General features: G+C 57.8%; 2 protein-coding genes across 4 annotated transcripts; one reads left to right on the top strand and one right to left on the bottom strand.

Annotated features, from left to right (window-relative positions):
- The first annotated feature begins 885 nt into the window (after nucleotides 1-885).
- On the top strand, nucleotides 886-3,503 carry COPS6 (COP9 signalosome subunit 6). The gene is made up of 10 exons (XM_021680100.1): nucleotides 886-969; nucleotides 1,191-1,316; nucleotides 1,519-1,650; nucleotides 1,983-2,071; nucleotides 2,161-2,223; nucleotides 2,521-2,568; nucleotides 2,644-2,758; nucleotides 2,851-2,943; nucleotides 3,037-3,137; nucleotides 3,246-3,503. Exons 1-10 carry the CDS (start codon nucleotides 912-914, stop codon nucleotides 3,384-3,386), a joined length of 966 nt encoding a protein of 321 aa, XP_021535775.1. The 5' UTR covers nucleotides 886-911; the 3' UTR covers nucleotides 3,387-3,503.
- Nucleotides 3,504-4,377: 874 nt separating this feature from the next.
- On the bottom strand, nucleotides 4,378-11,956 carry MCM7 (minichromosome maintenance complex component 7). 3 transcript variants are annotated; one of them, XM_044915167.1, is made up of 15 exons: nucleotides 11,926-11,956; nucleotides 10,658-10,737; nucleotides 10,193-10,357; nucleotides 9,909-10,033; nucleotides 9,653-9,833; nucleotides 9,213-9,350; nucleotides 8,753-8,902; nucleotides 8,239-8,353; nucleotides 8,017-8,148; nucleotides 7,712-7,795; nucleotides 7,059-7,452; nucleotides 6,466-6,549; nucleotides 5,727-5,895; nucleotides 4,885-4,994; nucleotides 4,378-4,735 (listed from the first exon to the last, which is right to left on the bottom strand). In XM_044915167.1, the coding sequence occupies exons 1-15, from the start codon at nucleotides 11,954-11,956 to the stop codon at nucleotides 4,534-4,536; spliced, it is 2,160 nt and encodes a 719-aa protein (XP_044771102.1). In that variant the 3' UTR covers nucleotides 4,378-4,533. The 3 variants fall into 3 exon arrangements, with proteins under 3 accessions (XP_044771102.1, XP_021535774.1, XP_044771103.1); XM_021680099.2 differs by lacking the exon at nucleotides 11,926-11,956 and adding an exon at nucleotides 10,832-10,860; XM_044915168.1 differs by lacking the exon at nucleotides 11,926-11,956 and having other exon boundaries at nucleotides 10,658-10,749.
- Between the last annotated feature and the right edge of the window lie 202 nt (nucleotides 11,957-12,158).

Here is a 12,158-nt window from a genome sequence, read left to right as displayed (position 1 = left end):
AGAACACATCTCCTGGTACCTGCTGGTTGTGGGCACTGGAGTGGCTCTGCGGGATCAAGACACAGGTGTCCACCTGCTTTCTGAGAGCTTACACTTTGGGTGTGGTGCAGACACATATTAAAAGAGCCAGCCAGACAAATTGTAGGGGCAGCAAGAGGGGATAAAGCAGCGTACAACAACTTGCTTGAGTGTAGGAGTGTGGAGAGGTCTGGAGAGGGCTAGGTTTGCCCGAAGCCAGTTTTGAAAGGCTGCTGGAGATGGAGGACAGAGGGAGGTTGGGAAGGGTTAGAGAGTGCTGGGAATGTTCCTAGTACTGTAGGTAATACGGTATTTGGAAGGAGGCAAGGAGGACACCAGGTGAACCACTTCAAATTAACCATTCACTTAAAAACTATTTGGGTGTGTGTGTGTTAGGTATCGTGGGACGTGGGAGCGAGCGGAGCATGCGAGGGGAACTGCCGCGAGAGCCGGTGTGGCTGAAGCATGAGGACCAAGGGGCAAAGCAGAGGACAGGGCCGGCTAGCAGGCAGGGGCCGGATCCTGCAGGGCCCTCTGCACGCCATGGTTAGGGGCTTGGATTTTATTCTGAGGGCAAGCACGTGATTTTTCATTCCTTCTGCGACAGCCTTAGGAACTAGGCCGTTTTATCCCAATTTTACTGACGAGGACGGTAAGGTTGGGAGGGGACAGGGTTAAGTAATTTGTTCCAGTTCACCCGCAGCTGCAGGCGACAGGCGAGACCCGGGTCTTCTAAAGTCCGCCGGCTCCGGGACCGCCGGGACCGCCCGCCCCGCCCCGCCCCGCCCCGCCCCGCCCCGCCCGCCGAGACCCCGCGCCCACTGAGCATGCGCCGCCGGCCTACGGAAGCCGGCAGGGAGGGGGCGGGGCCGAGGCTGGCGGGCGCGGGGAAAATGGCGGCGGCGGCGAACGGGACTGGAGGGAGCAGCGGGATGGAGGTGGATGCAGCAGGTAACGGGCCTCGCGGGGGCGGCTTCTGGTGACGCCTCTCGGGGAGCGACAAGGCCCCCCTGGGCTCCCGGGAGGAGTCAGCAGGCGGGACGGCAATACCGCTCCCTGGACTAACTTGCGGGAGGGATGTATGGCTCCGGCTCTGCCGTCTCCCGCTCGCAGCTCCGGGGCAGAACGTGCGGCCCCTTCTCTCACTCGCCCTCCTTTTCCTCCACCCTCAGTGGTCCCCAGCGTGATGGCCTCCGGCGTGACGGGGAGCGTCTCCGTCGCTCTTCATCCCCTCGTCATTCTCAACATTTCAGACCATTGGATTCGCATGCGCTCCCAGGAGGGGCGGCCTATGCAGGGTGCGTCTTCGGCGTAATTCTCCCACCTCCTCTCCTCCCCCAAATAGGGGTCTTTGCCCCTTCCGTTCCTGAGGCCGGCTCCCCCTCCCCCAGGTCACGGTGTCTCCAGCGTTTGGTTCACACTGACCTCGACCCTTGGGCCGTAATGATGAGGGACAAGATTCCTGACCCTCATGTTTTACATGTCGTTCTCTCCCCCCAGTGATTGGGGCTCTGATCGGGAAACAGGAGGGCCGAAATATCGAGGTGATGAACTCCTTTGAGCTGCTCTCCCACACCGTGGAGGAGAAGATTATCATTGACAAGGAGTATTACTACACCAAGGAGGAGCAGTGTGAGAGGGGAAGAGACTTGGGGCGGGGGAGAGGAGTGGGAGTAAGAAACAGGCAGAGTGGGGAAGATGGAGAGTGTTGGGAAGAAATAGAACGGGACAAGGCGGGGGAATGAGGAGAGTAGTGGAAAGGATCTCAGAAAGAGAACACTTTAGGTGTTCCCCCCCCCCCCAAGACAGTAAAGGATGAGAGAAGATAGAAGGGATTAATTATTGTGAATTGAGCGAGGAGTTGAGTGGGGAGGGGAGAAGCTGATGAAAAATATACCGGGAGCTTCCAATTAAGGGAGGGTGGTTTAAAGAAATACCCTGTACTTTGGCTCTTTCCTTTGCAGTCAAACAGGTGTTCAAGGAGCTGGAGTTTCTGGGTTGGTATACCACCGGGGGGCCGCCTGACCCCTCTGACATCCACGTCCACAAGCAGGTACACGTGTGTGCTGGGGCAGAGCACGAGGGGGAGGGGGAGGGAGCAGGATGGGCCTTGACAATCGCATCCACCATCCCCTTTTCCAGGTGTGTGAGATCATCGAGAGCCCGCTCTTTCTTAAATTGAACCCTATGACCAAGCACACAGATGTGAGTAATACTGACCTCGGGCCTACTTTTTATCCTCCTCCCCTGCTGTCCTTTACCCCATCTCTGGTGGGTGGAATCGTCACCGGAGATGAATTCTCCCACTCGGCAGCTGTGTGACTTTGGGTTAGTCATTGAACCTCTAAACTGCTTTTCACCTCACATGTGAGATGGGGATTATCCTTACTTCAGTCGGTCCTTGGGAAGATTAGATGGGAAAAATCTAGCGTGGAGAAGAGCCCAGCCCAGCTTTTGGCCTCTAGTAGTTCAGTAAGAGTGGTCTCTGTTGCTTCTTTCCAGCTTCCCGTCAGTGTTTTTGAGTCTGTCATCGATATAATCAATGGAGAGGTAATGCCCTGCCCTTCAGCCCTGCGATCCTGCCCCTGGCCTTTCCTGCTTCTGACTCCGCCTTGTGCCCTGTAGGCCACGATGCTGTTTGCCGAACTGACCTACACTCTGGCCACGGAGGAAGCCGAACGCATTGGCGTCGACCACGTGGCCCGAATGACAGCCACGGGCAGCGGGGAGAACTCCACTGGTGAGGAAGGCTGGCAGGGTTTCCTTGGCCGCGGGGCTGGGAAGTCTGGCCGCGGGCGTTTTCCACCCTGGCCTGTCCCTGTCTCCCTGCAGTGGCTGAGCACCTGATCGCGCAGCACAGCGCCATTAAGATGCTGCACAGCCGGGTCAAGCTCATCTTGGAGTACGTCAAGGCCTCCGAAGCGGGTAGGAGTGTCTCCCTGGCATTCGTACCACTTTTCCTCTCCCTCCTGGGGAGGTGACAGCATCCACATTAATGCAGTCCTTTTGTGCCTTTAGGAGAGGTCCCCTTCAACCATGAGATCCTGCGGGAGGCCTATGCTCTGTGTCACTGCCTCCCAGTGCTCAGCACAGACAAGTTCAAGACAGACTTTTACGATGTGAGTATAAAACCCAGGCTGGGGAGGTGGGGCTTTTGTACGTCATGTCCGTAATGGCGGACCTGGGACAGTCCACTGTTCCCCGGGCAACTGGTCTGTTCCTTCCAGCAATGCAATGACGTGGGGCTCATGGCCTACCTTGGCACCATCACCAAAACCTGCAACACCATGAACCAGTTCGTGAACAAGTTCAACGTGCTCTATGATCGACAAGGCATTGGCAGGCGGATGCGGGGGCTCTTCTTCTGAGAGGGTACTTGAAGGGACAACGCACAGGTCGGACAATGGCCCCACAGGGGAGGGGTGTCACACTCGTTAGAGAAACCTCCTGTCAATAATAAAAGGGGAGCAGCCCCTCAGCACCCCTTCCAGTGGCTCTGTCCTCTCTCTTGGGCACCACACAGCCTTCTCAACTTGGATCTTAAAAGGAGGCCCTCGTTCCAGCCTTGCTCAGGCAGGACAGGCTGCAGTGATCAGGAGGCGCTCCCTGCCACTTGAGGTGACCCCATGTCCGGTCAGGTGGACGCATCTACACTGAGCCAGAGGCTGCTCGCTTCCACCCAAGGGAGCTCTGTTCTCTAAGGTCTCCCTACGACAGCAGTGCGGAGACCAACCCTGTACACTTGACCGATGACCGATTATCCAAGCTAAGTGAATTTTTGTTGGACACCCCAAAAGCTCTGATCCTATGGGCCCTGTTTATTGCCAAGACGAAGAAGTTTCTCTTACTGCCAATGTTCGCTGAGTGCTTACGACAGGGAGATCGACACCTGACCCTTGGGGCACCTCACCCCCAGCAGAGGCTCTAGTGGCCCTCCTGGGGGCCAGGTGTGAACGCGGGGACTGCTGCGTGTGGATCCCCCGTGTGAGGGGTCCCATGTCCCTGTGCCACCCTCCCACTCCCCGTCCGAGTGGGACTTAGGGACGAGGGAAGGTCTGAGGCATTTCAAGGTAGAAAAGGAGACGAGTTGGCTCGGAGGCGCTGCCTCTCCAGAGTCGGGGGGGGGGGGGGGGAGGCCGCACAGCAGGACCGAGGAGGGGACTGGAGTGGAGCTCAGTCTTGCACCTCATCTCCGCACAGTGGCACTTACTGGGGACGCAGCAAGGAGTAACAAGTGCCTGGCAGGTAGAGTGGGTCCCTTACTTGGTAAATTTATGGAGTGGCCGGGTAAGACCAGCGCGAAAGGAACAAGGTAAGAATCTAGAAAATTCCTAATACCCTGGTCATAGATTGCTTTATTCTATTCACTTTATTAGCAAAAACAATAAAACAAATGCAGCTCAGGAGAAAGGGGATTCTCCTTTCCTCTCAGAGGCATCACGAGCTCTTTCAAAAAGGGGGATGGTCAGCACGTGGAACGCAGAGCAGACCCCAGTGTCTCACAAGCTGGACGAATCAGACAAAAGTGATCCGCGTCCGGGCGATATTAACCTGCCAGACATTTAGCTCCTCATACTCATCTAGCGCCGCCTGGAACTGGGCAGGTGTGAAGCCCCGGGATATGCAGCGCTGCTCGGCCTCCGCAAACCGTACACTTCGGCCCTCGGAGACCAGCTCCCGGATGGTGGCAAATATCACGTCCGCCGGTCTCTGGGTCCTGAAGGGGACAGTGCGGGGGGGAGGGGGGGAGGTCAGAGGACCCTGGGCCCGTGATAGCATCCCAAGGCCCACACCACACACGTGTGGATGCAGGAGCCATGAGGCTAAGTAGTCGGGGCCGGGACGTCGGGCCTCGTGTCGGCTCACCTCGCCGTCTGCCCCTTGTCGCCCAGCAGAGAGTCCTTGGACATCTCCATGAGCCTGATGGCTTCGTTCACATCTTCCTTCTCCACCGCGTCAACCATCCGCAGCCGCGCCTGCAGGGAAGGGAGGGAGAGATGGGCACGGGAGGAGAGGGGGGAACCCGCCCCCCCCCCCCCCCCCCCCAGCTCCGGCTTTCGGGAGCGCGGCCCAGAAGACGCGCGGAGAGCCCCCCACCCGCCCAGCAGCTGCAGTGCGGGGCCGGCACTGTCAGACCGAGACAAGTGCAATGCGCGGGCAGCGTCCAGCAATTGCCCAAGTCTCCGCCTCGCAACGCTGGCCAGTCCCGGGGTTCCGCTGTCCTGTGAGGGAGACCGGACCCTTCGGAGCTCCCCTGGGCTCCCCAGCACGACAGACAGAGCAGGGGGAGCTCGGCCACGAAGGCGGCTGGCGGAGAGGTCGCGTCCCTGGGGCTCGGGAAGTGCTAGCTCAGCAGTAGGTCAGGTAATCACACTACCTGCACGAACAGCACTTTGGAGCCCCCGGGACTAAGGTCCAAGGTGTGCGGGCAGAAGTGCAGGTTTCTAGCAAGGATCCAGGGCCCAGGGAGCGGAGGTGACCCCCCGCCCCCGCGAGGCTGGAGAAGCGACAGCGGGCCTCTCCCTCCGGGGACGCCGTGCGTGCCCTACCGGAGCAGCAAGTACCCACAGTGCGGTAGCACGCAGGACCGCTATCTGCACTGTCAGCACTTTAGCACCGGCAGGGCCTGAGCGGGAGGGAGGCGGCGGCGCGCGTGCGCGGGGCGGCGCGGGACGGGCTGCCCGGGGAACGGCGGGGCGGGCGCTCACCAGAGCCGTGGACAGCCGCAGGATGGCCAGCAGGGTCCGGGCGGAAGTGTACGTGGCGTCCTTGCTGGCCCAGGCCTCCCGCCTCATCTCCACGTACGCGGCCGTGATGTAGTCGGCCAGGGACTCCGGCACCGTGGGCTGCTTCTCCCGGCACATGGCGATGTAACGTCTGCGGGAGAGAAGGTTCGTGGGAAGGCGAAGGCTGAAAATTTGCTATTTAAGACAACACGGGGAGGATGGGAAGAGGGCACTTTCAAGTAGGAAAAGCAAATTCGCTGGAGCATCAGTGGTGGTGTTCTCAAGATGATTTCTAAGTTTTCAGAAAAAGGATTTTACAGTAGTAAAATCCATCTGTCCTAAAAGATGGTCAAGTCCCCTCCCCCTGAAACTAGGACGGGGGGGGGGGGGGGGGCGGTGATCCACGTTGTTTAGTGCAAGAGAACAGGGACAAGGGGAGAAGACCTGAGGGCTCCCTGGGACCCCCTGGAGCAAACAATGAGATCAAGGACAGGGAGCAGCATCCCGCTACTCCTGGAATCGGGACCTGCCTCCACCCTGAGATGGGCAGCTGGGCAGAAAGGTTCTGATGCTGGGTTCTTCTTGTGAAGCCGCGGGGGGCGGGGGGCGGGGGGCGGCCGGTAGTGAAAAATTCCCTGTTCCAGGAGACGCGCACACAGCCCAAGCGGCTGCCACACGGAGTGATGGGTCGGGCACACTGGCCGTGCCCCAGCTCTCCTACCTCATCAGCTTCATGTCCAAAGGCTCAAACTGGGCTGGGGGCTGCCGGCTATGCTGGTGCACGTAGGTGATGTGCTGGGCCAACCTGGAAGAGTGGAGGCAAGTAGACACCTTCTCCTGGGGGCTCCGTAGCCCATGCCCCAGCTCGCCATCTCTTCACAGCGTGGCAGAGAGGCTCTCCCAGGAAATCCTCCCCAGGATTTTTTTTTAAAGATTTTATTTACTTGACAAAGAAACAGAAACAGTGAGAGAGGGAACACAAGCAGGGGGAGTGGGAGAGGAAGAAGCAGGCTCCCCGCTGAGCAGGGAGCCGGACGCTGGGCTCGATCCCAGGACCCTGAGATCATGACCTGAACCGAAGGCAGATGCTCAACAACTGAGCCACCCAGGCACCCCCTCCCCAGGATTTTAGTCCTGAGCCCCCATTTCCCTAAAGAACCGTGCACTAGCTCCCACAGTAAGCAGGGAACTGGAGGAGTTTCCAACCCCTTCTCCCTCCCCACAGATCAGCTGGGTGTGGGTGTGGGTGTGGGTGTGGGTGTGTGTGTGTGTGTGTGTGTGTGTGTGTGTCCCGGAGCACTGAGCTCCACTCACCGCAGGTCATTGTCGCGGTCAGGCCGGTCCTGGATCAGCCAGAGGAGGTCAAAGCGGGAGAGCAGCGCGGCAGGCAGCTGTATGTTCTGCTCCAGGCTGCGGCGAGGGTTGTAGCGCCCATAGGCGGGGTTGGCGGCAGCCAGGATGGAACAGCGGGCGTTGAGCGTGGTGAGAATGCCAGCCTTGGCAATGGAGATGGTCTGCTGCTCCATGACCTCGTGGATGGCCGTGCGGTCGGCCTCGGCCATCTTGTCAAACTCGTCGATGCAGCACACACCCTGGTCCGCCAGCACGAGGGCCCCGCCCTCCAAGGTCAGCTCTCCGCTCACCGAGTCTCTCAGCACAGCCGCCGTGAGCCCCACTCCCGAAGAGCCCCGGCCCGTGGTGTACTGGCCTAAAGGCAGGATCAGGAACAGGAAAGAAGCAGACACACTGAGGAAGAGGAAAAGAACAAGGGAAGAAGCAAGAATAGGAGGCAGGTGAGGCCCGAACTGGAACCGCTCTACCACCCCACCAGGTCCAGGCCTTCCTGAGGCAGCTGAAAATCAAGTGTTGGCACCAGAACCACCGCCCCTCCCCGCCCCCTAAGGAACAGATGAGCACGGGGCCCCACTGTCTGGTACATTCACCCCTCCCAGGGTTCAGTTACTCACTGCGGGGTGCCAGGCGATCAATGTAAGACAGGAGCTGAGACTTGGCCACACCGGGATCCCCCATCAGGCAGATGTTGATGTTGCCTGGAGGAAGAGTTAAACCCCCAAGTGACCCTTTTTTCCGTGCAAGTTGCCCAACGACAAATACTCGAGATCCTCCCCGATACCCAGCATTACTTCTCATCCCCTCCCTGTGCCCACAAAGCCCAGATGCTCTTTTACTCTGTGACAAAGCGGTCACAGGACACTGGTCCCTGACATCCTTGCTCCCTCCCAACCGCCCCCTCATCTCCCCGCCCCCTTACCCCTGATCTTCATGCCCCGAGGAGACTGGTCCACCCCTCCCACCAGCAGGAGCAGCAGAGCCTTCTTCACGTCTTCGTGCCCGTAGATCTCTGGGGCGATGGAGGCCGCCAGCTTCTCATAGAAATCATCCTCTGTGGGAAAGTTTAGAGTGCTTGGGGGTGGAATGGGGGGAGGGTTGCCAGGAAGAAATTCCCATTCCGAGGCTCCCCCAGGCCCCTCACCTGCAATCTGCCTCAGCTCCTCCCTGCTTAGCTCTCCAGCCGCAGACTCCTCGTCCTCACTCTTGCTCATCTTCACGACCCGATGGGCTTCCAGGTAGGTTTCAGAGAGGAGACCCTTGGGCAGGAAAACGCCAGGGTATGGATGAAGGCCCTTTCACTCACCCATTCACCTGACTCCCTCAGTTCCTACCAAAACTCGTTGTGCTACTTTACCATTGCCACTACCAGTTCCCTCTGTGGGGCTGGCAAAAGTGAAGGACAAAGGGAAATCTTTCCTCTTTTTTTTTTTTTTTTTAAAGATTTTATTTATTTATTTGACAGAGAAAGACACAGTGAGAGAGAGAACACAAGCAAGGGGAATGGGAGAGGGAGAAGCAGGCTTCCCACCGAGGAGGGAGCCCGATGTGGGGCTCGATCCCAGGACCCTGGGACCATGACCGGAGCTGAAGGCAGACACTTAACGACTGAGCCACCCAGGCGCCCCTTTCCTCTCCCTTTCAAGCCCCTTTCTTACCTGTACCACCTGTCGGAACCCAGTGCGCAGGATCGGCAAGAAGATGCCGGTGACACTGACGTGGTCCCCAGGCTGGGCGATCCTCGTGTTCTCACCTTCTACCAGCACGGTGATGCTACGAGGGATGTTTCCCACAGGCACTTGGTCAGTCTACAGGGGAGAAGGCCCGCGGGCAGGAAGGAAAGAACATGAACGAAGCCTACAAGAACCTCATCTTCCAGTCCCAGGCATCCCACCCCCTACTTCTCAGCTCAGAGGAGCCAACAGGAGAAGGGAGCCCGAGACAGTCTTTGCCCCTTCCTAACTCAACTAGAAGCTCAAGTTAAACCTCCCTCCTGCTCTAGGTGACCTCTCTGCCTCAGCTTCTTTTGTTCTTTCTTTCTTCCACTCCGTGAATGACTGCAGAACCTGAGCGGACACCTGAACTCCACCTTCCCTGGGCCACATACCCCAAACTCACATGTTCCTGCATTTTCATCTCCTGGAATTTGATGAATTTGGAACCACGTGTCTGCAGATACAGCCGCCCTCCTGAGCGGTTGGTCTGGCACTCTTGGCTCGGGCACATGATCAGAGGCATGAAAGTAGGGGACTGGATCTGGGATGCGAGAAAGGAAAGCAGAAGGAAACAAAGGCAGTCACCTGAGTCAACACTTCCTCCTCACAGCATACACCACAAACTGCAAAAAATGTCTTGACCCGTCCCAAGTTGATAACGATAGGAACCAAGAACACAAAATGGGTGGAAAAACCACCATAGACCAAAAAAAAGAATGACAAGTGAACACGTAGTCACCTTTCACAATGAACATAATAAATGACAAATATCAGCTGACACAACAAATTCAGGAGAAAACCCCCAACAATTAAGTGTGTTCCTATTCCTTGCTCCATACATACCGGCTGGTAGGTCTCCGCCCCACACTGGTCACAAGTGTAAGTGGCCACCACCATTCTGGGTTTAACTTCACAGACACGAGTGACAATTCCACGCACGGTGACCAATTTCCCCACAGAGTCAGCCCGTACTTCCCGGATCACACGAGGCTTGTTACTGCTTGGCCCTTGAAAGTACAGCTCACTAGGGGGAGAAAATAGTCATCATTAAGGTCCTGGAGAACAAATTCCCACACCCGTTCCCACTGAGACCACTCACAATCTGCGCATGAGCTCAGGAGGGTACTGGTTCTGCGGGCTTCGGGCTGCCCCAGGGTCACGGCTCCGCTGCTCCATCATCAGCCGGTGCTCGATGTAAACATCCAAAACATCTTTGTTTACCACCTAAAGAAAAATAGAAAAAACGAGTGGCAGGAAGGTAAGACCATAAAGGGCACCAGGCAGATATTCCTGCCCTCTTTCTGCCAGCTCAGAAAATCACCAGTATCCGAGAAGCTTCCCGAAAGCAACTGTTCCTTGCCGTGTTTTTCTGCAACCACTCACCTCCCTCTCCTTGTACTGAGGCAGCAGCTCCTGTACGGCGTCAGCAAAGAGCCTTGCATAGCGCCTGGCATTCTCACAAATCGAGTCCACCAACTCAGGGTCATCCTCAGCTACATCGTCTAGGTCTACGTACATTGCCACTTGCTCCCGATGAGCCAGTCGAACCTACCGTAAGGAAGCGACAGCAACAGAGCCCTGTTTACCAGGCTCGGCAGTGTCTGTCACCCACAGGGGAGAAAGCAGCGTGAGACAAAGCAATACTCGTTTCTCAGCCCCCAAAAGACCGCCTCCTAACTCCTCAAGACCACTCTTGATCGTTATGAATGTACAATTACATCCACTTACCAGGTATTAAATAGGACACTAAAGGAATCACCTACAATGTACCCTTACTGAAATAAACCAGGCCACCTCTTATAACTCCTTAAGTAAGCACCCATTCCCTCCACTTTATCTTAGACTCACCAACTGGTTCCCATACTTGAATTGCTTCTTGCCAAATTCATCATCCTGGTAAAACTCTTGTAGAAATTTCTTAACCTTTTCTGGAAGGAAAATGTAAAACCACGAGAATCAGTCTTTCAGGTACTTTGCTGCAAACCCCCTTGATACGAATCTAAAAAACTCGCTTTCACTTACAAAATGTATGAAGTAATCAGTTTACATGAACATCTAAGTAAGCCTTCGTAATTGTCCCCAAGTAGGGCAGAACTCCTTCTAACAAGTCTGTTCTTACCTACGGAAGGAGAAGGGGCCCCGGGCGGTTAAGAGCATTACCCAACAACCCGCCCCCCCTCCAGGGAATTCCAATCTTTGTCTTAGTTAAAAATCTCAATACCCTTTCCCAAAGGCGTCCGACACCCCGCCACACACTCCGAACTCAAGGTTCTCAGCTTTTCTTCCACGCGTAAGATTCCCCCTTTTCTTTCGGTCTCCTCAATCTCTCCACTAGGCCCGTCCTCCACCCCACCCCCTCTCCCGCCACTGCTTCCGCTCTTAGTAAACAAAGAAGCACATGGGCCCAGATGCAGCCGCCTCACAGCCCGGGATTCCTCCGCCCAGGGCGGGAGCCCGTCCGGCGATTGGCCGGCACGTCAAGGGCCTCTCCGTCCCACTCCACCACCTCCTCTCTCGGGCTCCCGCGAAGCCCCCCAATTCCAGGCACGCCCCCACCCTGAGCAGCTCTCCCCAAGGCCGCCGCGCGGAAGGACACTGTTTACACACGACACTCCCTCCCGCGACGTCGCGCAACTTCCGCCCGCCTTCACTTCCGCTTGGAGGTTGGCCTAAAACGGCCAATCCCGGCGCGCAGCGGCCCGGGCCCGCCCGCCCCCGGGACTCCGGCGCCTCCAGAGGACGTGGGCGCTCCGAATGCTTAAGAGCGCGGAGGGAAACGGACCCGGGATGCCCGTCCCTGGGGACGGAAGACCCTTCGGGTCTCCCGAGGTCTTGGTCTCTCCTGGGCACGACCCTCCCCTCTGGAGCCCCCAGCCCGGCTGTCCGCGCTCCCCCCCGCGAGCCCCCACTCCTTCCCCAAACAAGATGACCGGCTCTTCGACTTCGGTGGCCCGCGCGCCTCCCAGGGCACCATCTGTCTTGGCCCCGCTACCTCCCGACCCTGCCTCTGGCCTCGCGCGCCGAGCCCGGCCCCCCAGGACGCCGGCTCACACCAACAGGTGTTGGCCGGGAGGCTTCCCGCGCAGGACGCTCCTCTCAAGTTTGCATATCCTCACCTTTTTCGAGCACGTAGTCCTTAACTGCCATCGCCCGTGAGGCCGCAGTTGGCGGGTTCAGGGCTCTCACTCCTGGGAGAGCAGAAAGCGTCCGCGCGGCGGGCTACTGCCGACCAACCGAAATTGGCGCGAAACGTTGCGCCCCACGTGACCGGCGCCGCTGCGTGTGGGCCTATCAGAGAGGAGGCCCTTCGCCCCTCCCACTCGCCCGCCGGTCCCAGCCTCGGCCAATC

This window comes from Neomonachus schauinslandi, chromosome 5, assembly GCF_002201575.2.
Source record: "Neomonachus schauinslandi chromosome 5, ASM220157v2, whole genome shotgun sequence".
In the NCBI taxonomy this organism is placed as follows: Eukaryota; Metazoa; Chordata; class Mammalia; order Carnivora; family Phocidae; genus Neomonachus; species Neomonachus schauinslandi.
The sequence above is the reverse complement of the archived record's forward strand: the minus strand, read 5'-3'. Positions and strand labels throughout refer to the sequence as shown.

Coding starts and splice junctions, on each gene's coding strand:
- COPS6 (XM_021680100.1), top strand. CDS start 912: ATGGCGGCGGCGGCGAACGGGACTGGAGGGAGCAGCGGGATGGAGGTG. Junction 2,224..2,520: donor CTATGACCAAGCACACAGAT/GTGAGTAATACT, acceptor GCTTCTTTCCAG/CTTCCCGTCAGTGTTTTTGA. Junction 2,944..3,036: donor CGTCAAGGCCTCCGAAGCGG/GTAGGAGTGTCT, acceptor TTGTGCCTTTAG/GAGAGGTCCCCTTCAACCAT.
- MCM7 (XM_044915167.1), bottom strand. CDS start 11,956: ATGGCAGTTAAGGACTACGTGCTCGAAAAAG. Junction 10,358..10,657: donor TCAAGTATGGGAACCAGTTG/GTGAGTCTAAGA, acceptor TCCTTACGGTAG/GTTCGACTGGCTCATCGGGA. Junction 8,149..8,238: donor GGAGCTGAGGCAGATTGCAG/GTGAGGGGCCTG, acceptor ACTTTCCCACAG/AGGATGATTTCTATGAGAAG.